Raw genomic sequence first — 26791 nt, 5'->3', positions numbered from 1 at the left:
TCTGTAATGCTTGAAAAACAACAATTTTGTTATTACAAATGAAAAAAATGGTGATTATGTAGATTAGTCACCTTGTCTCATTACTTATAAAGACATAGAGAATAGGACTCCAGATGTTACTATGAAATTAAGGTGGGAAGTAGACTCAACAAAATTGACTTAATCAATAATGCATAAAATTACTACTTTACAGATAAATCCTTCATTCCAAATGGCTTCCTTCCTGGAGTTCTAAAGGGAGGACAGAACACTACTCATCAGCTAACTAGAATCCTCCCAGGTCTGCACTTCAAGTTCAAATTTATTATCATTCAGCTCTACATAAGTATACAGCTGAACAAAACAACGTTCCTGAAGGACCAAGGTGCAAAACACAGTATACATATCACAAGTGGCATATTAACCAATAAAAAATATATTCTGTAGATGTTCAAGTTGACAAAAAATGCATAAGCTGCACTGAAATATGCCTTTTGGCTTTGTGCTTTATAGTATTTTCCCTTGATTTTTTGTTGGTATTTACCCCAGGTGGGGGTGGAGGTGGGGGAAGGGAGGTTTGATGCTTTTCTTCAAAAAGGTTGGTTCATGGTTCTCCCTAGTTATGTGACTGTCTGTGGGGAAGACAAATTTCAGGGCTTTTTACATACTTTGATAATAAATGTTGAACTTTGATATAGTTAAGATATACACCAGTCTTACTGCCTCTAGTGCTATTCTAAATAATGTGTACTGAGTGGTAGCAGGGTGTTCCCTAGGACTAGAAAACTGCATGCCACCTGCAGAAATGCAAAAGAGGGCAAGCAGTGGATCATAAACCAACTATTCTAACATCTTTTGTCAGAGGTTTATGAGAGTGAAGGACATTGTGAACTAATGTCTTGAAAAATTTTCAGTGGCCAGACTGCACCAGTATGGATTTATAAGGGATAAGTCATGTATGATGAACCAGAGAAATTTCTTGGACACAGCAATGCCAACAGATGTCACTTTTATGGATTCTTGAAAAATATCTGATAAAGTTCCAAGTGAGAAACTTGTTTTCTAATGAGGAAATACATGAAATTGTGGATACATCTAGCCATACAGTTAATTCCAGAATGTTTTTGTAATAGACAATAGACAATAGGTGCAGAAGTAGACCATTCGGCCCTTCGAGCCTGCACCGCCATTTTGAGATCATGGCTGATCAACTACTATCAATACCCGGTTCCTGCCTTGTCCCCATATCCCTTGATTCCCCTATCCATAAGATACCTATCTAGCTCCTTCTTGAAAGCATCCAGAGAATTGGCCTCCACTACCTTCCGAGGCAGTGCATTCCAGACCCCCACAACTCTCTGGGAGAAGAAGTTTTTCCTTAACTCTGTCCTAAATGACCTACCCCTTATTCTCAAACCATGCCCTCTGGTACTGGACTCTCCCAGCATCTGGAACATATCTGGAACAGGTCGATAGTTCTCTGTTTTCTCCCTCCCTCCTTTCTTAAAAAGTGGGATAACATTAGCCATTCTCCAATCCTCAGGAACTGATCCTGAATCTAAGAAACATTGGAAAATGATTACCAATGCATCCGCAATTTCCAGGGCCACCTCCTTTAGTACCCTAGGATGCAGACCATCTGGACCTGGGGATTTGTCAGCCTTCAGTCCCATCAGTCTACTCATCACCGTTTCCTTCCTAATGTCAATCTGTTTCATTTCCTCTGTTACCCTATGTCCTTGGCCCATCCATACATCTGGGAGATTGCTTGTGTCTTCCTTAGTGAAAACAGATCTAAAGTACTCATTAAATTCTTCTGCCATTTCTCTGTTTCCCATAACAATTTCACCCAATTCATTCTTCAAAGGCCCAACATTGTTCTTAACTATCTTCTTTCTCTTCACATACCTAAAAAAGCTTTTGCTATCTTCCTTTATATTCCTGGCTAGCTTGCGTTCGTACCTCATTTTTTCTCCCCGTATTGCCTTTTTAGTTAAGTTCTGTTGTTCCTTAAAAACTTCCCAATCATCTGTCCTCCCACTCACCTTAGCTCTGTCATACTTCCTTTTTTTTAATGCTATGCAATCTCTGACTTCCTTTGTCAACCACAGTGGCCCCTTTCCCCCCTTTGAATCCTTCCTTCTCTGGGGGATGAACTGATTTTGCACCTTGTGCATTATTCCCAAGAATACCTGCCATTGCTGTTCCACTGTCTTTTCTGCTAGGCTATCCGTCCAGTCAACTTTGGCCAGTTCCTCCCTCATGGCTCCATAGTTTCCCCTGTTCAACTGCAACACTGACACCTCCGAGCTGCCCTTATCTTTCTCAAATTGCAGATAAAAACTTATCATATTATGATCACTACCTCCTAATGGCTCCTTTACTATCAAATCCTGTTCATTACATAACACTAAATCCAGAATAGTCTTGTCCCTGGTCGGCTCTCGTACAAGCTGTTCCAAGAATGCATTCCGTAGGCACTCTACAAACTCCCTATCCTGTGGTCCAGCACCAACCTGATTCTCCCAGTTCACCTGCATGTTGAAATCCCCCATAACTACTGCGACATTACCTTTGCCACATGCCAATGTTAACTCCCTATTCAACTTGCACCCAATATCCATGCTACTGTTTGGTGGCCTGTAGACAACACCCGTTTGGGTCCTTTTGCCCTTACTGTTCCTCAGTTCTATCCACACAGACTCTACTTCTCCTGACCCTATGACCCCCCTTGCAAAGGACTGAATCTCATTCCTCACCAACAGGGCCACCCCACCCCCTCTGCCCACATTTCTGTCCCTACGATAGCACGTATACCATTGTATGTTCATTTCCCAGGTCTGATCTCCCTGCAGCCATGTCTCCGTTATCCCAACATCATAGTTACCCATTCGCGCCTGAGCTTCAAGCTCATCCGCCTTATTTCTGACACTTCGTGCATTCAGATATAGAATTTTTAGCCCATTTCTCCTCTCTCTGTTTGAATCGCTGCCTATTGTGCTTAACCCAGCTCCCCGAACTCCCATCGGGCTATACGCCCCTAGAATTTTGTTGTCCTTCCTAAATTTCCTTATTCTTTCAACACATTTAACTCCATGTTCTGTCAGACCATCCCTCTGTACATGTGTCCTCCTTATCACTTGTTCCGCCTCACCTTTCTCTACTACACACTTACTATTCCGGAACCGTGTAGTCCCCACCTGCCCTTTATTCTTCCTCTCGCTATCCTCTCTCACATTCTGGATCCCCGCCCCCTGCAAATTTAGTTTAAACCCCCCCAAGAAGCACTAGCAAACTTCCCTGCAAGAATGTTAGTACCGCTCCAGTTCAGGTGTAAACCGTCCCTTCGGAACAGATCCCACCTTCCCTGGAACAAAGCCCAATTATCTACAAACCTGAAGCCCTCCCTCCTGCACCACCTTCTCAGCCACATATTAATCTTTATAATCTGTCCCTTACTGTTTAAAATATACTTTCTTATGATTTTTACCTCAAGGCAAATAGTTGACCAATTTTCTGCATAACTTCTGATCGTGAAAGTTTCACCTGTTTTCCAGCTTTCAGCATCTGAAGAATGGATTAAATCATAAAATGTAAGAACATCAAGGAGCAATACACCTCAGAAATGTTCTTAAAACATTTCCATCTTTAAGAATTATTATTCCAGGTATTTGCTCAATATTTACTATCCATGCTAATTTTATGTTAATCAATGTTGTACAGTTCATCAGTCTGAAGCACATTACTATTACATTACTCACCTCAGGAATAAACTGAATGGACTCAACAAAATTATCGAGTGACACCTCCCAAATGGCAAGTTTCACTACAAAAAAAAATTAGAAACATAACAAATGTTAAAAATTGTGAATTATTTCAGCAATTTGAAAAATGCATTACCTTATTCTTGCAGATTTCTAATGGTGAAATGGATTTGATATTGACACTGTTCTATCATTGTAGCAACGTTATATCATGCAATATCCATTCTTCTACTTGTAAAGTTGTTAAGTGTTTAAAGATGCAAAACAGCAAGAGATGACACCAAATTTGACAAATCTGATAATTTCCAGGTTGGTACTAGAAAGCCACCATGAAGCTTTGTTGACATGATCGATTTATTAGTGCCTTTATGAGAATGAAAACTGTTAAGGGCTAACCCACTAACCCATATGACTCTAATCCTAGCTATGTAACTGACCATACAATTGACCCCATTCTGAGGAACCTTTCAAGAAATCCATGATTTTGAGCTCCCTTCTCCCCCATGGAGAAACTAGCTTTAAAAATAGCCATATTATTATTGCATTGTCACCGAGAGTGAGTGTAGAGTGTCCCGGTAGAGTTAGAGTCATCGAGTACTAGAGCACACAAACAGGCCCTTCAACCCACCTAGAGTGCCGAACTATTATTCTGTCTAGTCACATCGACCTACATCTGAATCATAGCCCTTCATACCCCTCTATCCTTGTACTTATCCAAACTTCTTTTAAATTTTGAAATCAAACCCACATTCACCACTTCTGCTGGCAGGTTGATCCACCCTCTGAGGCTAGAAATTCCCCCTCATGTTCCCTTTAAACATCTCACTTCTACCCTTAACCCATGACCTCTGGCTCTAGTCTCACCCAACCTCAGTGGTAAAAGCCTGTTTGCATTTACCCTATCTCTATCCCTCATAATTTTGTATACCTCTGTCAAATCTCCCCTCATTCTCCTATGCTTTAGGGAATAAACTAAGAAACTATTCAATCTTTCCCTATAAATCAAGTCCTGACAATATCCTTGTAAATTTTCTCTGCACTCTTTCAATCTTATTAACATCTTTCCTGTAGGTAGCTGGCCAGAACCGAACACAATACTCCAAATTAGACCTTACCAATTTCTTATATAACTTCAACATAACATCCCAACTCCCATATTCAATACTTTGATTTATGAAGGACAATCTGCCAAAAGCTCTCTTTATGACCTTATCTACCTGTGATGCCACTTTCAAGGAATTATGGATGTGTATTTCCAGATCCCTGTTCTACCACACTCCTTGGTGACCTACGTTCACTGTGTAAATCCTACCCTGGTTTGTCCTCCCGAAGTGCAACATCTTACACCTGTCTGCATTATCTTCCATCCGCCAGTTTTCAACCCACTTTTCCATCAGGTCTGAATCCAGCTGCAAGCTTTGATCAACTTGCTCACTCTCCACTGTGCCCCTAATCTTGGTGTCATCTGCTACTTGACAAATGTTCTATAGTTTCTCTACATATATTAAAAAAGGACAAATAACAAAGTAATTTTCATTTATAATATGGCATAATCTTCAAAGGGATATTTATTCAGAAAAAATGATTGTCAAAATAAATGGTTCATGGGCAATTTACTATTAAAAATATAAAAACACTGCCTGCATTGTGAAATGTTAATCTTACAATAACCTCAAATATACCATTAAGCATCATAAATCCAAAAAGGGATGTATCTCACCTGACAAGGAAAGTGCATTTGAAAATGCAAATTTTTCCAAAATAGATTCATCAGAGTCAAGGCTGAAATTCAATAAAATCTCTCCTCGATGCAGCTTTGAATGTCCGCTACATGAAATAAATTAATTAGTGTTGTGCATAGTGATTATACGGGACAGTTGTTTACTGTCTAAACTCCTGCCTATATGGGTGTCATGCACCACAAAACCAGGCCCATTGGCCCATTATATCCATATCAACCATCAAGTTACTATTTATACTAATCCCATTTTACAGCATGGATCACCAAGGCATGAAAGGCTTAGAAACAATTACCTGTGAGAGTACCTGCCTCCACCACCAACTCAGCCAGTGCATTCCACATTCCAACCATCCCTGGGTAAAGAAGTTCTTCCTCAGGTCCCTGCTATAGCTCTTCCCCTTATGCTAGACTTACACTCTGCCTCAGGAGAAAGAGCCTCCCGTCCCATGATCTTTTCCCTTCTCCAGCTCTGTATCACTTTCGCCAATCACCTTTCCAGCTCTTAGCTTCATCCCACCCCCTCCGGTCTTCTCCTATCATTTCGCATTTTCTCCTCCCCCCAACTACTTTCAAATCTCTTACTATCTTTCCTTTCGGTTAGTCATAACGAAGGGTCTCGGCCCGAAACGTCGACAGCGCTTCTCCCTATTGATGCTGCCTGGCCTGCTGCGTTCCACCAGCATTTTGTGTGTGTTGTTGTTTCAGTTTATTCTCCATCATGGACAACACCACGGTGAATCTCCCCACATCCTCTCCAATGTAATACTGATCCTATGGCACTAGGATCAACATTATACACAATTCTTCAGCTATGGGCCAACCAATGTTTTATAAAGTTGCACCATAACATCCTTGCTCTAGTATACCATGCCCTGGCTAATGAAGGTGTGTATCTTGTTTGCTTTCACCAACTTTTTTTTACCTGTGTTGCCACCTTCAAGGATCCTTGAGCTTCTGTTCCTCAATATTCCATAGGTTCGTATCATTCATTGTGCAAGTCTAAAACTATTAGTCCATCCAAAGTGCATTACATCATACTTACCAAAACTACATCCTATCTGCCCATTTACCAACTGAACAATGTCATCCTATAAGCCAAGACTTTGCTCAATATCAATACAACCATCTGCAATGCATGCTAGTGTTTGTCCAAAAATTATCTCACACATTTTTAAGGAGACATGTGTTAGTGTGTTATGCCCCAAGTGGGCTTAAATACCATCATCATCATCATCATCATGTGCCATAATGTGTGACATGGGCGATCACGGTCGTCCATCTGTACCAAGCTTATTCTTGGCAAAGTTTTCTACAGAACGGGTTTGTCATTGCCTTTTTCTGGGTAGTGTCTTTACAAGACAGGTGACCCCAGCCTTTATCAATACCCTTCAGAGATTGTCTGCCTGGCGGCAGTAGTTGCATGGCCAGGACTTGTGATATGCACCTGCTGCTCATACAACCATGCTCCCATGGCTTCATGTGACCTTTTTTGGGGGGCTAATCAGGGCTCCAGCTTGTCCAAGAGTGATCTACGTGCCAATGGAGGGAAGAAGTGCCTTACACCGCTTTAGATAGAGATGTATCTCCACCCTGAAACCCAGTTGTAAACTACACTTGGACCAAAATAATACGTTTTTATGCCTCAGCTAAAAGAAAATCAAATCAAAGCCAGCTTTCATAAGGAAAGAAAGAAATTGGTTGTGATGAAGAATACAGTCCAATACTGCTCCCCTTTTCATAAGATATTCTGATTCTCTTCTTGCAGTTATCAAAATCCGCAGATACCCTCAGTGAATGCACTACTACAGCAGTCTAAATTTTAAATTCCAAAGATTATTAACTCACCGGGTAAATAAATTTCTCATCTCATTGTTACACCTGGAGATCATATTGCTAGTCCTGGATTCCCCAGCCAGGGGAAACTGCCGCTCAACTACTACCCTCTTAATCTTTCACATAAAACAGTTACAATGAGATCAACTCTCAACTTTCTAAGTTCTGTGTAGACTAGTTGCTTCTCATGTGTCAACTTTCCACTGCAAATGCCACAAACCTATCTACAATGCACCACTTCCAATTAAAGTATAACCTTTCTTATTTATGGTGAATAACGCTGCACACACCTCTGTAACGTAGTTGCACCAAAGCCTTCTTACTCCAACATCTTTATAATAAATGCCAAATATCATTTGTTTCCCTCATTGCCTGTCTTACTTGCATGTAAGCTTTGCACCAGCATATCCAGATCTCTCTGAACACCAACACTTATTAATTTCTCACCACATAACATGTTTTTTTAAAATTTCTCCCATCAAGGTAAATAATCTCTACTTTCTCACATCATAGTGTGTCAGCCATGTTCCTGCTGTCTCATTTAAACTGTCTAGATTCCTATGCAGATTAATCCTTCTCACATTTCCATCCAGCTTTGCACCATCAGCAAAGTTAGATTGCAGGACAGATTGTTAAATATCCAAATAACTTACACAGTTTGTAAGTAGCTGAGGCCCTCCAGGGATCATGATCCTTGTGGCATCCACAAAAATCAGCCTGTCACACTGGGTAAAAAAACATTTGTTCCTACACTAACTTCTGCCCTTTAACCAATTCTTAATCAATATTATAGATTCTTAATCCCAACCTTAATGAGAGGTTTACTTTATGATATAGCAACTGCATTTTGAAAACACCCATTAGGCTCTAAAATGAGTCAACGTATAGCTGAGGAAGTGATGACCTCCTCCTGTTAGACTGTTTGAGGTAACTTATCTTTTATTCTTTCATGCTTCTCTTCTAATATCTGTATATCTGCATTGTAATGTTGCTGCGACAAGAATGTTGGGATCAATAAAGTATCTATCTTTATAAAGTTTCTATCTATCTACCATTCTTCAATGCTACATACCGAAATAATGAAAATGTGTTACAAATATTTGTCATTTCTAAAACTATCAATGAACATTTAAATCTAATTTCCTAATATACTTTGGCCAATTTCCATTTTTACCAATACACCTGAACATAATGAATTTTAACACTCTCGTTTCCTAGTTCACTGTGTATTGTGGTCAAATTGAACCACATTCTTTTATATGATAAATTGCAATGAAATTACAAATTACCTCTGTCGAGTTACACTAGACAAGATAATAAAAACAATCTTGTTAGATAATACTCCAGGAAATTCTTATATATGAATGGAAGATAATTAGCACATTTATATTTGTAGAAAAATGTGACTTGGTGCAGTGACCACAGCTATTGGACATAGAGTCAGCTGAATTTCTGCATTAGATTTAAGGTATTGGCAAATGAACAGGTGAACCAGTAAAGCGTTAAATTGTGTACTCTTCAGAACTGGTTTTCAATAATATTAAAGGTGATTTTAATACCATAAAATACAGAAGCTTTATGCCCTGGAAAGAGAACATTTATGTGCATTCTCCAATTTCAAATAACCTTAGCTTTCTCTACCTTACATTTTTCTGTTCTATAGTAGATGTCTCAGCAATTTGTAATCTTGCTCTCCTAAAATCCAGTTCTGAAGAACATTTACAAATAATTTACTGATGCTGAACATAGCAGGACAATTGTTCTTTGATATTATCCAACCAAGTTATTTAGAAGGGCAATATGGAATCTGGAAAATCATTCCTGCAAGGGCAAAGAACTGCTTCCCTAATCTGTCCATCACTCTAAACTGCCACAATCTCGATTTTCTCTAGTGACCTGGTGCAATAGATGTGGAAAGATGAGGGAATCCCTGTTGAAAGAATGGAGTGGGCTGACGTCAAGTCGAATTGTGTTTCTGAAGGGGATGGGGAATGGAAGAGTTTGTTTTGCAACATAACTGCAACTAAGAGTACTAAATTTCAAACCAATCTGTAGACAGTGTTCACTTGAGTTTAGGCTAACTAGTCTGGCAAGGTTCAAGAAATTAAAAATCCACCAGTTTCTCCAATTACTCCACACACAGGCTTTTGCAAAATGAAGATCTTTCTTAAATACTAGCAGACTAGAAATGTAAATCCAAGAGGGTGACAATGAAAATCAAAAGCAGAAAACTACGAAACTCACTCTTGAGCAGAAATTGTATCCTGCTGCTATTAAAACAGCCAGTAGTTTATTTTTGACCCAAGGGAATGAAAGATTGCTCATGGATGGCTATGCCATCTGTATCAGTGACTTAATTTATGTCACCCTGTGGTGCAAAAGCATTGCCCAGTGCATCCGGTGAAGGTACTGCATTTTTCTGAGAGGTGTAATTATTTGACTGCAGATCATTAGTGTTATTTGCAGAATTGTATTCCTATATTTAAGACCAGGAGGAGAGGTTATTTGTTTCTACTGGTGGCCCAGCACAGATGAAAAATGTGGAGAGCAGACAGCCTAAGAGGTAAATTTCACAAATTTAGCTCAAAGGATCTCAAATCAGTGATCTTAGAAATTCAATTATTTCACGCACTAGTAGTCAATACTAGGGAAGTGCTACATTCTACCAATAGGACTACCATTGTTAACTAGTATTTATCACAACCTATCATTCATCTATCTACAATAAGTTTTTGTACCCACTTTGCTCCATGCCAAGCTCTCACATATAGTACTGCTAAAGCCTCACACCCACATCCCCCTGCTTGTAGATGTTCCTTGTTTGCTCATCCAATGACAGTCCGTCACCAAATAGTGTCCTCAGCCTTCTTTGATGGGTTGCTAGAAAGGGATCTGCAACCAGGCACAACAGGAGCTGAATGGAGAAAGGTGAACACATCTCCATGTCCCAACCATCACACCTCCCCACACCACCAGAAGAGACAATGTGATGAGTTTGGCCATTATTGGAATAGCCAGCTAGAAGCCTCTGCACTGCCTACAAATATTGAAGTTTTCATTATTGTTCATGTTTAGTTCACATCACTTCACAACCCACTTGTTCTCTTTCTGCCATTGCTTGCTTCCCAGGCTGAAGATAGAGTAAGAATGCATCTCTCACCTTAACTTAGCTTCCCAACCACCCACCACGATCAAGCACCCCGTACCTTTCCCTTACCAACATCTTAGTAGCATTTAGATAGCTGGGAACTACAGCCTGCTCAGATAATGGAAGAGAGCAATGAAGAAGAAACATCATCAATTGATTTCATTACCCACCAACTTTGACACAGAGAGTAGTTTAGAGGTAAGGTATACATGTAGTGAGATACCAGCCTAGGTGTGCTGAACAAGATCGTGCAGGTGCCAGTTCATAGCAGGGCTATGGTTGCACATAAGTTCTGTTGCAGAAGATTGAAGTGAATTCTCTGATGGGGCAGATTGGCATGGTGCATTGTCATGGTGCCTGTGTTCAATGTCATGCAGGAGTACAGCATCAGCTTTGTGGATAGTTTAGATCCCATCCTTTCCATGACTAAGTGGATGTAATCACAAGACCACAGCTAATGAATGGAGATTCTACCTGCCTGGGAGCCCAAGCAGCATCAAGATGTTACTACAGAAATCTGTACTGTTGTCACAGAGACATAAAAGACTGCAGATGCTGGAATCTGAATCTAGATGAAAGGTCTCGACCTTTAAATTGTGGCTATCCATTTCCCTCCATAAGAGCTGCCTAACCTTCTGAGTTCCTCCAGCAGTTTGTTTTTTGCTCCATACTATTGCCGTTATGGCTTTGCACACTCTCCTACAAAGAAGCTCACAGGTATCACTGCACTCCCCACAAACTGATTTCTAGACTTCTACTGAAAATTCTTCTCATTTCTCCTTCCCACAACCTTTGATCAGCTTGTGCTAGTGCAAATAGGCGGAAAATATATTTGCCTGCCTGCCAAGCCTTTCCACAACCTACAGACTCATGCTCAGGCGTTCAAGTTTCAGGTGCATGCTGAAAACAGTTTAAACAATTAACATAGTTAATAGTTGTCCTTACTCCGAAATCCGGTAGTTGACTTCCTCATTTTCCCAGTGAACCAAAGCAACTTCATATGGCTGGATTTCATGTGGCTCCAAGATTTGCATGATGCGTTTCACCTACACATAGCCATTACAAAGGAAGTTCTGGTAAAAATAGTTCATGTTTATTTTAATAAGAGGCTTTTATAAAAATACTTCAGCATGTAAAAAACAAACATAACAAAAAATTATCTCTTAATAATTTCAATTTGTAGAAGATCGCTGTAACCAAGATTTTCCAATCAGCATAATTTCAATGTTTTCAGTAACCCAATGGTTTATTGCCCACTATTACTCAGGTTATGCAGTCAGAATGTCTAAGGTTATACAGAAGGACTACTGTATACTGTTGCAACTCAACACTTAATTGATAAATGACTAATCTCTACCTTAATATCTTGAGTGAGTACACAAGCTCCTGGAAGGTTTTATCATTCCAACCAGTTTTAAAAATATTTAGTTGAACTTCCAGAGTTAGCTTTATTTACTTAGATCTTATTTATGATGGAACCACTTTTCTTGTGAAATTAGCATCTGCATAATTAAAAAGCTGGTAAATAAGTAAACCCATGGTAGTAATAATGCATATTTTAAATGCAGAATACTGAAATCTGCTGACATCAAATAACAATTACATTTGTATATTAAAAGAATTAACTGCATGATACCAATGGGTAGCAGGTTCCCAGGTTTTGTAAAGTGATGTGATTAAAAAACAAACGACAAATACTGCCCATTGGCTAGCAGAATCAGAGCTGTCAGAGACACCAGTAGACAGCATATTGCAAAGATTGAAACCTTGTGTGTTGCCAGGATTTACTGCACCAGTGGGCAGTAGGTCTCACAGGCTAAAATGAAGACAAATGTTTTATACCAAGTCATCTAAAAATGGGGACTAGACTAAACACGCAGACAAATAATGAGTAGACAGTTTAAAACTGTACCCTAGGTACATACAAAATGATTCAACTTACCGTTTTATCTTCCACATTCCAAAAGACAACAGAGCCCTCCCTGAATGTGCAAGAAATAAAACCGTTAGTGTTGCAGAAGGTCCCAGAGAGGACCATCTGTTACCTTTTAACAGCCAGATAATAAATTGGATAAAATATACTTTCACAGCTTTAGGAACCCCATGATTGAAGCAATCTATAACATGTAAAATGGTAATTTATTTTACCCAAATTATTAGTAGTCACACTTCTTCATAATACAGTATTTTTTTCTTTTTTTTAAGGGAAAAGCTTCCATATTTTGGAGAATAGAGAAAAGCTGCAAGACAGTTGAGTCACAGGGCTAGAGAAGTGCTCTCTGATAGGATTGGACAAGTTTATACTGGAAGCTAACAGGGGTGGAGGAGTTTGAAGTTTTGGGGTCTCAGGACGGAGGAAAGAGAACCAGCAGAGCTTGGTGTACAGAGTTTTAAAGATACCGACCCCTGACTGAGAGAGAAGCTTTAGACTGACTAGAAATGTTAAAAGATGAAGGAAGTGATAGTTGTGAAAAGGGCTTTTGAAAATTGAATATTCGTTAATGAAATAGATTTCGGTTTCTGCTGAAGGTATATGTGGCTTCATTCAGGCAATAGAATTTTAATTTTTTGGATTGAAACTGTTGTTTAAAATTAGATAAAATATACAATTCTGTATTCTATGCTTTTCCCAAATATGTTATAACCACACAGAATGAGCTTTTCCTAAGGTCTTAAAATCTATAGGTTTGCAAAGCCAAACTTCTGTTCTTGCTTGCTGTTGTGGGATCTTCGCCGCACTGCTGTCAGCTTTGGCTTGGCATGAATTAGATACAGACTTTCCTCATTAACTCGTCGGGGAAAGCAGATGCACACTTCCATTCTCTTTCCCCCACCTGCATCGAAATATTGCTAGAATCAGACGTGTGCTACAATTGGCTCACATATAATCTAATTCCTGTTCTTTCAGTTTCTATGACCTGCATTTAACCATACCTACCACAGAGGATTGGTTTAGACGGACCACCATTTTGCAGTCCATGTGATTATCTGTTACGTTGAACTCTAAACAGCATTAAAATGGGTGGCATGTTCATCCAGTTAACCACAAAAAACCCTGATCCCACTGGCTTGTGTCTCCATCATATAAAACTGCTGAACCTGAAAATTTATTTAGCTCTTAACATATAGAAGTCTTGTCTTAAAACAAATTTGTGCCAAGACAGTCTTTGGTGTCATAAATTCAACAAAAGCCAACAATTCTCATATACAAGGACCAAATAAGATCGTTGGCAGATTGAAATTAATTCTAATCATCAAATAATTGAAATATAGGCTTTTACTCTACCTCAGAGCAGTTCACTCATCCAGAGCCATAACTACCCCGGAAATTTGCTTAGAAAAAAAGATAGAGCTGAAAGGTTGTACATATCAGGAAAGACTGAATAGGCTGGAACCCTCTTCTACAGAATAAGGATCATGTGCAGTGTAATAGTTTTTAAACTTATGAAATATTTTGATAGTATTAATTCAAAGAAGTTTCTACATGTGGACAAGACTACAACTTGGGATCAAATATCAAAGATAATAGCTATTAAATTAAACAGGAAATTCTGGAGTTTTTTCACTCATTGAAAGTAGTTAGAGTGATTATGCATAAGAAATTGCATAAGATAAACAGATGCATTTACAGCAAAGTTTGAGAAACATGCACTGGAGGAGAAATACCAGGATATGATGATGAGGTTAAATAAAGGGTAGAGGCACATGTACTCACATGGATATGCAGGTCTGAATGCCCAGTTGCTGCATTATAAATACTATAAACGTAATCGATGACCTAGGTTTAACATTCTACCTCTTATTAGATAAAGAATGGGTCTTGTTCTTCAGGAATTGTAAAACTGTCTGCCTTTGATGCATAAATACATTTGAAATTAAGAACGACTGTCAATATTTATATGATTTAAGCCAAATACTGGAAGTATTTTTGGCATTCAAAAGCTTTTCACTGTATTTTGGTACATGTGATAATAATAAATCAATATCCATATTCTTGTCATTTAATGTTCAACTAAAATCTATCTAAATGCACCCTTTATAATTTATTATTCGTTCAACTTTCACTTATTGAACAGTTGTAAATGACAGAATAATAGAGATGATTGCATTTGGAGAATGGCATCTGTTGAATGGCTATCAATTTAGTAGAAATCTGATTGGTTGCACAGTTAACATACACAAAATGCTGGAGGAAATCAGTAAGTTAGGCAGCATCTATGGAGAGGCTATTTCTGAGTCAGCACTTCCTGATGAAGAATCTTAACCTAAAACATCATCTCTTTATTCCTCTATATACTGCCTGATGTGCTGAGTTCCTCCACCACTTTGTACACATCAGTCTGGATTTCCAGCACCTGGAGAATCTTTTGTTTTTATAGTTGCACTGCTAATTCTATTCTGGGAACTATAAGAGATAGCAAGTGTACCCTGACTATTAGAATGTACTCAACCATTACAGCATCTTCAAATAAACTAGCCAGTCTAGAAATTTCAAGCAAACTTACCTGAAAAGGAAAATTAATCCATAATCATTTGGCTTGGCTAGCATTTCAGTTCCAATTACCAGGACATTTGAGGCATCTGAGAACAAACATTGAGAAAAAAATTCAATATGCAAAGAATTTTATATTATAATAATGATAAATGACCAGAAAAAATGGTGCAACAAGAGATGGAGATATAAACCATATCTCCTGTCTATCATAATGGGGAATGTAAGATCACTGGGAACAAACATTGGGAATGTAGTGTTATGTGTTTCACCGAGTGATGATTACACAAGCAAATCCTGGATTCCAACACAACTGTGAATGGGTTTTCAATGATAAGAGCAGACAGAGTTAATCTCTAGTGTGGTAAGAGGAAGGGAGGTGGGCTTGCTGTGTTTGTGAACAACAGATGGTGTAATCGCGGTCACATTTCTGTGGAAGAATGAATCTGCAGTGCTGACATCAAACTACTTGCTGTGAGTTTGCATCTTTTTATCTACCGCGTGAGTTCAGCCATGTCATATTGCTTGTCTACATTCTGCCTTCCTGATGCAGTCCCGATGCTGCTTGTGATGTCATGCACAATACCATCACAAGACTCCAGACTCACCACCCCAATGTGTTCATTGCGGTAGCGGGAGACTTCGACCATGTTCCTCTCTTGACGACCCTCCCTACCTTCGATCAGTTTGACAACTGTCAAACAAGAGAAAATAAAACATTGGATCTCTTGCATGCAAATACTAAAGATGCATATAGCTCCACAACTCTCCTCCCACTTGGAAGATCAGATCACAACTTGGTTCACCTCATGCCCTTGCACAGGCTCAAAGTGCGGCAACAACTAGCTACCACTGAGATAGCAAAGACATTGTCTCCAGAGGCCATTAAGGCCTTGAAGAACTGCTTTGAGATTACTGACTGGAATGTGCTTTGTGAACCATATGGGGAGGACATTAATGGACTTACTGATTGCATCTTTGGCTACATCAACTTCTATGTGGATACTGTAATAGCATCAAGGACTGTTTGCTGCTTCCCCAACAATAAACCATAAGTCACCAATGATCTAAAGGCTCTTCTCAACCACAAAAAGAGAGCCTTTATATCAGGAGAAAGGGAGGAATTGAAACATGTGCAGGAGAAAGCTGGAGAACAAGTTCAGGCAGAGTAGCACACAGGAGGTGTGGAGCGGCATGAAGAACATCACTGGCTTTAATCAGCCTAGCTGTAGAGCCTTGGAATGCAGCTGTGAATGGGCTAATGAAGTAAATCAATTTTTCAATATGTTTGACAATTACCCTCCTGTTCACACCCCCTAAGCACACCAGTCCTGGTGTGGAGGTGCCTAATGCTCCCTCAACAACGTCTCCCCTCTTCCCTCCTCCCTTCTCCACTGGAACATGTGGAGAACAACACAGGCTACCACTGTCTACATCCTCTCCCTGCCTTGCACCTACCATCCACACCTCCACAAACCAACTGCTATCGTCCCGATTTTCACCCCACCTTCCACCATCTACCCAGTCATTATGGACTCACCTTCACTACTAAGCAGGTGAGAAGAGCTTTGGAGAAACTCAGACATGACAAAGCACTGGGACCTTATGGTGGGAATCCCAAGGTCCTGAAGGAGTGTGCCGAGCAGTTGTGTGGAGTCCCACAGCATGTTTTCAATCTATGTCTCAGCCTGGAAAACATCATGTGTGGTCCCATATCCAAGAAGGGCCAAACGGAAGTCTTGCATGACTACGTCCAGTGGCCCTGACCTCACACATCAAGGCCCTAGAGAGGATGGTCCTGGCTCACTTCCGAGCCCTGGACAGATCAGCCCTCGATCCCCTGCAGTTTGCCTACCAGGAGCACATTGAAGTTGATAATGCTGTCGTCTACCTGCTGAACAGAGCCTGCTCCCACTTGGATAAGCAAGGCAGCACTGAGGATCATGTCTTTTGATTTCTCAAGTGCCTTCATTACCATACAGCCCTCATTGCTGGAGGATAAAGCTCCTTTGGGATCAATAAAGTATTATTTATCTACCTACCTATAAAAAGAAGTTTAAACAGAAAATAGTCTTTGTGAATCGTCTGGAGGGTTGTCAGAGGTTACAGCGGGACATCAATAGAATGCAGAACTGGGCTGAGAAATGGTAGATGGAGTTTAACCCAGACAAGTGTGAAGTGGTTCATTTTGGTAGGTCAAATTTGAAGACAAAATATAATATCATTGGTAAGATTCTTTGCAGTGGGTAGGATCAGAGAGATCTTTGAGTCCATGTCCATAGGACACTCAAAGCTGCTGTGCAGGTTGACAATGTTGTTAAGAAGGCATATGGTATGTTGGCCTTCATCAACCGTGGGACTGAGTTCAAGAGCTGTGAGGTAATGTTACAGCTATGTAAGACCTTAGTTAGACCCCACTTGCAGTACTGTGTTCAGTTCTGGTCATCTCACTACAGGAAGGATGTGGATACTAAAGAGAGAGTGCAGAGGAGATTTTTAAGGATGTTGCTTGGATTGGGGAGCATGCCTTATGAGAATAGGTTGAGTGAACTTGGCCTTTTCTCCTTGGTGTGAGAGGTTGGAAGGTGACCTGATAGAGGTGTACAAGATGATGAGAGGAATTGATCGTGTGGATAGCCAGAGGCTTTTTCCCAGGGCTGAAATAGCTAACATGAGGAGGCATAGTTTTAAGGCGCTTTGAAGTAGTTGGGGGTGGGGGGGATGTCAGGGGTAAGATTTTCACACAGAGAATGGTGGGTGTGTGGAATGCACTGCTAGTGACGGTGGTAGAGGTGGATATAATAGGGTCTTTTAAGAAACTCTTGGGTGCATGGAACTTAGAAAAATAGAGGGCTGTGAAGTAATGAAATTCTAGGCAGTTTCTAGAGTAGTTGGCACAACATTGTGGGCCAAGGGCCTGTAATGTCCTGTAGATTTCTATGTTCTATGTTTATGTTGAATTAAACATGTGAAAACATAGGAACTTTACTCATTTTTCCAAACAGAGGATTGAATAGCAGTTGAATAATACAGAAGATATAAATAATTGTTGGTTTCCGTAATCAAAAAGTACTTTGCTCAATATGACAGCATTATCTTTATCAATTTGTATTTTACTCCCCACAAATACTGCTGACTATTCCAAGCAGGTTAGCTTTTATTTAGATTTTGGACCTCATAACCCATATATCAATTGCAACTCATCTGAAACAATAATCGTTAAATAAAATAATTTTCCTAAAAGCTCTTCAACATATATTTTCCTTACCTTATTTCATAAGTGCAAAGTAGATAAAGGTGTACAATATTCTTAGTGGGTAATATAAATTAAACAATTTCTGAGAGAAAGATATGAGTTTCATATCTTCACAAATTGTTGGATTCCCACAGCTCGATTAACTGCACTATTTTACCATCCCATCTCCCACAAGGACACTATCATTTTGCCTGTCTCTCCCTTCCCACCACATCCGTTCTCAAGATGAGGATTTCTGTTCCAGGAATTCTTAAATGACTTCCTTTTCCAGGAATCATAGTTTTTTCTCCAACAGAAATGCTGGCACTTTCTCACTCGCAGCTCCTGCATTTCCTGCACTTTGCTTCTCACCTAGCCCTTCCCAGACAGAATAGTCACAATGTCCCGACAGCATAAACATTGAATTCTCTAACTTCCAGTAATTTCTCATCCTCCTCCTTCCCTCTCGTACCATTCCCCATTCTGACTCATCTCTTTTCCTCAACTATCAACTCCCACTGGTTGTCCTCCTCCTTCCCTTCCCCCAAGGTCCACTCTCTTCTCCTATCAGATTCCTTCTTCTTCTGCCCTTTACCTTTTGCCTCTATCACCACCCAGCTTCTAACTTCATTGCCCTTTCACCCACCTACCTTCCCCCTCACCTGAATTCACCTATCACCTTCTAGCTTGAACTTCTTCCCCTCTCCCTTTTTATTCTTCCTCCGTCCCTTCCAGTCTTGATAAAGGGTCTCAGCCCAAAATGTTGATTTTTTAATTCCTTTCCATAGATGCTGCCTGACTTACTGAGTTCCTCCAGCATTATTATGTGTTACTCTGGATTTCCAGCATCTACAGAATCTCGTGCTAATAAACTTCTTGGTCCTCACCTTTCACTTGACTAGTCTCCACACCCATCAGATTATTCTTCGCCATTTCTACCAGCTTCAATTAGATCTCCACATCAATTGCAACTTCTCTCCTTACCTTACAGCTTTGTTCAGGAACCACTCTCTTCATCACTCCCTAGTCCACTCAACCTCCCCCACCCATTTCCTTTGTACCTGGACACTCTCCCCTGCAACCATAAAAAATACACTTGTCTCTACACCTTATCCCTTACAACCATCCAGGTGCTTACACAGCCCTTGCAGGTGAGGCAGAGATTCACGTGCATCTCCTCCTGTCAATTGCATTTGGTGCTCTTGATGTGGTTTCCTTTCCATCAGTGAGACAAAGTGTAAACTAGGCAAGTGTTTTGCAGTACACCTGCATTCTGTCTCCAACATCCACCTTGAGCTTCTGGTTGCATTCTACACCTCTCCCATTTCCATCCAGTACGTCTGTCTCGAGGGCAAAAACAAACTAGAGGAACAACAGCTTGTATTCCATTTGGGTAGCCTTCAAACCAGTGGCATAAAAATGGAATTTTCCTGTTTCAGGCAAAATACACACTTTGTTCCTGTCTCACTCCTAGTGGTCCACCCAAGTTCTCTCTCTTTGTTAACCTTTTTCATTTCTCCTTCCCTTTTCCCACCCCCATCTTAAATAAAATTTTTGAGCAACTGAGTCTCTACACTCAATGGGCACTTTTTAATGTGCCTCCTGTAGCTAATTAAAGTGGTCAAGGAGGGTATATTTGTGATCTCCCGCTGCTATAGCCCATCCACTTCAAGGTTTGACGTGTTGTGCAATCTAAGATGCTCTACTGCAAACTACTGTTGTAATGTGTGGTTACTTGAGTTAAAGTCACTTTCTTGTCTGCTCAAACTAGTCTGGTTTATGATTTCTCTCATTACCAAGCCATTTCACTCAGAGAACTGCTGCTCAATGGATGTTTCTGTGCTTTTCGCGCGATTCTCTGTAAACTCTAGAGACTGTGTGTGTGGAAGTTCCAGGAGATCAGCAGTTCTGAGATACTCAAACCACTCTGCCTGGCACCAACAATCATTTCACGGTCAAAGGCACTTAGATCGCATTTCTTCCCCATTCTGAACCTCTTGACCATGTCTGCATGCTTTTACACACTCCATTGCTGCCACATAGTCAGCTGATTAGATATTTGCACTACCTAATAAAGTGGCCACTAAATGTATAATTCACTTTGACAGGGAATTTCAAAGATTCACATCCCAGTGGGTGAAGAAATTTTCAGATCCAAATTTATCATATCAAGCACCATCAGAATTTTGTATGTTGCAATAAGATAGCCTCTTGCTCTTCTAACCTATCATTCATCTTATCTCGGCCCATCAAGTCATGAATCTTTCAGACCAAGTGTCCTACTCCTTTAATTTCCTGTGTCGTTACGTAAAGGTTATGCACAGCAGAAGAGTTTTACCCAGGTCCAGGATGCAGTATTGAGAATCTTGCTGATACAGTTACACTATGGCGCTTTATGCACCCTCTTTCCTCTCATTTGTCAAATTCACCCTTCAGCAAAAGAAATTGGCTATCTTTACCCAGTCTATCCAAACAGGAAGTCAGACCTACCAGTGTGCTCGACTCAATGTCTCTTTAGTTCAGGAGCAACTGGGGATGGACAATATGTATCAGTATTGTCAGTAATGCCAATCCCCTCACTCTTTATGCAAACTTGGATTTCAGCTGAATTCCGCCTTACCTTTCACTGGCTCCCCATATCTCCATCCTCTACTAATATTCACCCAATTTTATGCAAATGATGCATTTTTCCCCAGTCATTCACTTCCAAACTCTTGCATAAAAGTAGAAGCCAGGAGTTCACAGATCGATATTCACATGAGTATATATAGCTGCAAGAAAAATTTTGTGAACCCTTTGCAATTACCTGCTATTCTGCATTACTTACTCATAAAATGTGGTCTGATCTTCATCTAAGTCACAATAATAGAGAAGCACTGCCTAAACTAATAACACACAAACAATTGTACTCTTCCTGTCTTTATTGAACACATTGTTTAATCATTCACAGTCCAGGCTGTAAAAAAGTATGTGAACCCTTGTACTTAATGACTGGTGGAACCTCCTTTAGCAGCAAAAACCTCCACCAAATGTTTCCTGTAGCTGCTGATCAGACTTGCACAAAGGCGAGGAGGAATTTTAGATCAATCCTCCATAAAAAACTGTTTCAGTTCATCGATATTTCTGGGATACCTTGCATGAACAACCTTTTCAGGTCATGCCACAGTAGTCCAAATGAGTTAAGGCTGGACTCTGACTTGGCATTCTAAAACACAAATTTCCTTCTTTGTAAGTCATTCTGTTGTTGATTTACTCTTGTGTTTTGGATCATCATCATTCTTCTGTAAAATGTCTTGGTACAATTTTGAATTCACTGTTCCCTCAACGATTGCAAGCTGCCTAGGCCCTGAGGCAGCAAAGCAGCCCCAAACCACGAAGCTCCTTGCACCATGCTTCACAATGGTTTTTTATGGAGAGCAGTGGTTTCCTCTGTGGTGTCCTTCCATGAACAATTTTTGTTCAGTGTTTTTCTTATAGTGGACACATAAACAGAAACTTTAGCAAGTTCTAGAGATTTCTGCAGGTCTTTTGCTGGTACCCTTGGGTTTTTTTTCACCTCCTTCAGCATTGCCTGTCACGCTCTTGGCATGATCTTTGCAGTTCGCCCATTCCTATGGAGAGTAGCAACAGTACTGAGTTTCCTCCATTTGTACACATTTTCTCTGACTGTGGACTGATGAACAATTAGGTCTTTCAAAATGCTTTTGTAGCCTACTCTAGCTTCATGCATCTCTACAATTCTTCTTCTAAGGTCCACTGAAAATTGTTTTGATCGAGAAATAGTGCACATAAGCAGATTTTTCTTCAGAAGAGCAGGCTCTGTCAGTAACCTGATTTTGTGTGTTTTTTATATAGTGCAGGGCACCTCTACAACCCCTACCTCCAATCTAATCTCATTGATTGGTACACCGGACTCCAATTTGCTTTTGTAGAAGGCATTACCCTAGAGGTTCACATACTTTTTTGAACCTAGATTGTGATTGTTCCAATGGTGTACTCAGTATTGACAAGTAGTAAAATCGTTTGTGTGTTATTAGTTTAGACAGATTGTGTTTGTCTTGTTACGTAACCCCGTAACCAGGTAACTTACCAGCAAAGATAGATGGATCAGCTGAGTCGGATGCTACTATTTTCAAACGTTTTATTCAAAAAGGGCACAAACGTATGGTTAATACAAAACATTCAGATCATATACATCGTCAAAACTCAATCTAAAACACCGGTGTAATAATAATCAATCAGAAATAAGCTCTATAGTTGTCTAGGGGTAATACTGAGTCCAGTTGAAATATAAAGAGTCACTCAGAAGTTTGCAGGCTTTTCCCTTGTGGGAACTGCTGGGGTTTTCACGTTGGAGAGAGAGAGATGGTTTAGAAAAGATAAACACTTGCCCGTTGTCTTTGCAGAGCAAATCCTTGGAATCAGGGAGGCAGGCTTCCCCGTTGTTAGTTAAAAGCAGTCTTTCGTTGGTTCTAGCCACAGATTCAACATTTGGAATCTAACGCACGTGGCTTCCTTCAAAATGGCTTCCCGCTCCCACGGGAATCGGTATCGTGCTTCCTTGGTGTCTCCTTGGTGCGTCTGAGGGTTTCCCCCCCTCAGACCCTCCTTTATACTTCTTCACGGGATCGCAGGTGTCAATCAAGGTTGCAGGTAATGCGATCTCTCTCTCAACCAGCCCACTTTGCCCGAGGGCTTTTCACGTGGTCTCCATGAGACAATAGTCAATGTCGCCTTTATTCTGCTTCTTGGGAGAACGTGGTCTTCCGCACGTCCCCCTCTCTCTCTCCCATTTTCCTGTGTCTATTCAGCACGTCTCTTTCTCTCTTGGGTCAGTTGACCCCCCCTCGACTAGGGCTCTTGCGATTCTCACAAAGGAGGGGGCTGAGGGCATAACAGTCTATTATTGTGACTTAGATGGAGATCAGACCACAAATAATGCAGATAACTACCAAATTGCAAAGAATTCACAAACTATTTCTTGCAGCTGTATCTTTCTGACATATACGGGCTTCCTGCCCCACCCACGCACACCCCAGTGATTTGTTAATAAATATAATGGTTGTCAAAATTAAGACACTTCCATAACAACCATACCCCTGAACAGATACCCAAACTTCAGTCATTCATACTCCAGTTAGAGAACTAATTGAGTTTTCATTTGCTGCCTCATCCCTCATAAGTTCACACAAACAGTGTTAGCAGGTGCTGTGGAGAGTCCAGACTAAAGGACAATTTCTGTTCAGCCGGGGAGAGAATCTGAAGATGATTACTGAAATAGAGAATGCAAAGATTCTGCAGCAATTTAGCCAGGTATGGATGAACATGCCACGCTTAAGCTACATGTATCAGACAGGAGAGTGCTGGACAGAAAGGTAGTAAAATCTGCAAAACATCTAACTGGAAACAGTCAAGAGCAGTGGGAGTAGACAAAATAAATTGCGACAGGGTTGAAGGAATGAAGGTTGCCATTTTGTGAGACTGTTCTTGTAGCCACTATTTTGTGAACTGGATCTTACTCAAGGATGGTTTGATCAGAGCAACCAGAAGTGGACACAGTGAAGTCCCTACTGGTAATCTGCTAACCAGAGATCATTTGCAAATAAGAAGCTGTTTTATTTGATTAGTTAGAAGTGACAGGCTAATGGAAGAAACAGTCTGTGATCTGAAGAAGTCTGAGCACAGTGTTTGGCTGACCTACTGTAGCTAAACTGGTTTGAATGGGTCAGTCTCAGGGAGAACAAAGAAAGTGACTCACGTTTAAAGAAAGAGGCACAAGCCTGGTGGAAAAGTAATAAAATAATTTTGCTTGTAGGCTTGAGCCAGATCCAATGAAGTAGAGCTACTAGGACTTGATGTTTCAATCCCAATGATAAAGTCGGCACTCTCGATGTTGGCAGTAGGCTTGGAGTGGTGATGAGGTGGGTAGCTACTTCATCGGGGTCATCAGGTGGGCGCCCTTCTTCTTTGACGTTTTGTTGATAAGCCCACGACGTCTCCAGAGGGCTCAATGGTGCTACCTGGTGTCCCAGATACACCCCTCAGTTCCGTACCCTCCTGTCTTCATCTTGCAGCCCAGTTGTTGTCTTTCCTTTTAATCCAAATACAATTGCTGCTTTCCTCTGCTGCATTTGACAAGGACTTGATTGCTTGTTGGAAGGAGACACCCCTCACCCCCACCTTCTTCAATAGACTGGTCGTAGATGTAGCAACGAATCCCCTGCATCCCACTTCTACAGGGAAAATCTTGGTCTTCCAGCCATTCTGAGCAGTTTCAGTTGCCAGTTCAGAGTACTTGGTCTTTTTCCTCTCATAAGCTTCTTTAACACCATGTTCCCATGGTACTGTCAATTCCACAACATATGCCAGCTTGGCTGTTGTGGCCCACAGGACCATGTCTGGCTGGAGTGTTGTAGCTGCAATGTCTGGGGGAAACACAAGCTTTTTCTCCAAGTCCACGTTCATTTTCCAATCCCGAGCAACATGCAGAATGCTTATATCCTTTGATATTACTTAGTGCTCTGGAGGTTGGCCTGCTGGTACAAATTGTGTAATGTGGATATTTCCTGCCGATGTTTGTGCGAGAGCATTTACGGTGGTTTGCCTCTGTTCCAAGATTGATGCCAGCTGTCTGAGAACTTGGTTATGCCGCCAAGTATACCGCCCCTGGCTGAGGCTCATTGTGCATCCTGTTAAAATGCACCTTAGTGATCCAGGTGCTTGACAAAGAGAGCAAGTGGGGTCTTCTCCCCACCACTGGCTCAGGTTCTGGGGTGTGGGTAGGAGGTCATAAGTGGCTCTGATGACAAAACTTAGCCAAGATCCCTCCATTTCCCAGATGTCACGCCAGCTGAGTTTCCTCTTTTCCAGGCTCTCCCAATTAGTCCATTGGCCCTGCTTGGCCATTGAAACGGCTCTGGCATGTAGCTTTGCCTCCTCCTGTCTCCTCACCTCCTCCACCACGAGCTGTCTCTTCTGCACTGATGTTGCCTTGTGCCATTGAAGAGCCTTTGGGATGAGCCCGAGACCGGCTCTCCCATGTTGGACTTGGCCAACCAAATCCCTGAAGTGAAGAGCAGACCTCTGAACGGCTTCAGATGGGGTCCACTTCCTCCCTGTTGCCACATGGGGGGGCCGCTGTTCGAGTAACAGTATCTTCAGATTCAGTGAGGGTAATGACCAACCTTGCTTTGGTGCATTTGAGTTCTTCCACAAGACCTGTAATTGGTAATTCCAATTTGCCGTTCCCGTACAGTCCAACAGGACTTAAGCATCGTGGAAGTCCAAGCCACTGTTTCACATGTGTGCTGATCACTCTTTTGAGCTTTTCCACCTTGTTGATAGGGATTTCATACATTGTTAAAGGCCACACGAGTCTTGGGAGTATACCGAACTAGAAGCACCATAGCTTGAGTTTTCCTGGTAGCAAGGTCTTGTTGTGGTGAGCTATGTACGTGATGGTATCTTTTTTAAGTTGTTTAAACTGCTCGGTGTCCTTGCGCTTAGCATCATACCATCGACCCAAGCTCTTCACTGGCATTTCTGAAACAGTTGGGACAGGTGTTCTATCAATATGAAATCTTGATAATGAGTCTCTGCACTTGCTGGGCTTGATCTTCATCCTCGCCCATGTGATGTTTTGATGAAGCTTTTGCAGAAGTCTCTTGGTGCAGGGGACAGTTGTCGTCAGTATTGTTATATCGTCCATATAGGCTCATATCGGTGGTAACCTTTGACCAAACTGTAGCCGTTTTCCTCCCACAACCCATTTTGAGGCTCTGATAATGAGCTCCATTGCCATAGTGAAGGCCAATGGGGAGATGGTGCACCCCGCCATGATGCCTACTTCCAGTGGTTGCCAAGCTGTGGTGAAGTCTGATGTTGTGAGACAAACTTGCAGATCCTGGAAGTAGTGTTTTACCAGATTTGTTATTGTTGCAGGCATCTGAAAGAATTCAAAAGCAGTCCACAGTAGGGAATGAGGAACTGATCCATAGGCGTTGGCCAAGTCGAGGAACAAGACATGCAGATCCTTTCCTTCTTTCTTAGCTGTCTGGATTTAATGCCATATGACGCTGGTATGTTCAAGGCATCCCGAGAAGCCTGCTATGCCAGACTTTTGGTTTGATGTGTCAATGAAACGGTTTTGTTTCAGATATTTTGTAAGTCTTTGCACCAACACGCTGAAAAAGATCTTGCCTTCTATGTTCAGAAGGTTTACTTGGCGAAACTGTTCAATGGTGGACAAATTCTTTTCTTTTGGGATCAGAACTTGCCCCCGATCTTCTCCAGGCTTTGGGGATAACTTGCTTTTCCCACGCAACCCTCATGTTTCCCCAGAGGAATCTCAGAACATCCAGGGAGTTCTTGTAAACACACTGTTAGGGCCTGGTGCTGATGCCGATCTTGTCTTCTTCACTGCCTTTTTTACCTCACTCATCTTGGGAGGGCTGATGTTAAATCGATGTTGTGGGGGTGAGATTGGTGGGATGTCAGCTGGGACAAGTATTGGTTCATCTTTTAGCTTATCAGTGTGGGTGGTTCTGAGATATCTTTCAACCTCTTTTTTTGATGCTTTCAGGGATCCGCTTTTCTCTTT

General features: G+C 41.1%; 1 protein-coding gene across 1 annotated transcript in view; it reads right to left on the bottom strand.

Moving 5' to 3' along the window:
- rmnd1 (required for meiotic nuclear division 1 homolog) overlaps nucleotides 1–26791 on the bottom strand; it is a 122950-nt gene that overhangs the window by 27116 nt on the left and 69043 nt on the right. The window contains exons 4-9 of the mRNA XM_073051433.1: nucleotides 14971–15046; nucleotides 12408–12447; nucleotides 11411–11511; nucleotides 5464–5570; nucleotides 3741–3805; nucleotides 3470–3546 (exon numbers count right to left, since the gene is read on the bottom strand). Of these exons, the coding sequence (XP_072907534.1) occupies nucleotides 3470–3546; nucleotides 3741–3805; nucleotides 5464–5570; nucleotides 11411–11511; nucleotides 12408–12447; nucleotides 14971–15046 (466 nt within the window). The remainder of the gene's footprint in view (nucleotides 1–3469; nucleotides 3547–3740; nucleotides 3806–5463; nucleotides 5571–11410; nucleotides 11512–12407; nucleotides 12448–14970; nucleotides 15047–26791) is intronic.

This window comes from Hemitrygon akajei, chromosome 7 (genome assembly GCF_048418815.1).
Source record: "Hemitrygon akajei chromosome 7, sHemAka1.3, whole genome shotgun sequence".
NCBI classification, from domain to species: domain Eukaryota; kingdom Metazoa; phylum Chordata; class Chondrichthyes; order Myliobatiformes; family Dasyatidae; genus Hemitrygon; species Hemitrygon akajei.
Note: the sequence above shows the minus strand (reverse complement) of the source record. Positions and strands in the feature narration are given on the sequence as shown.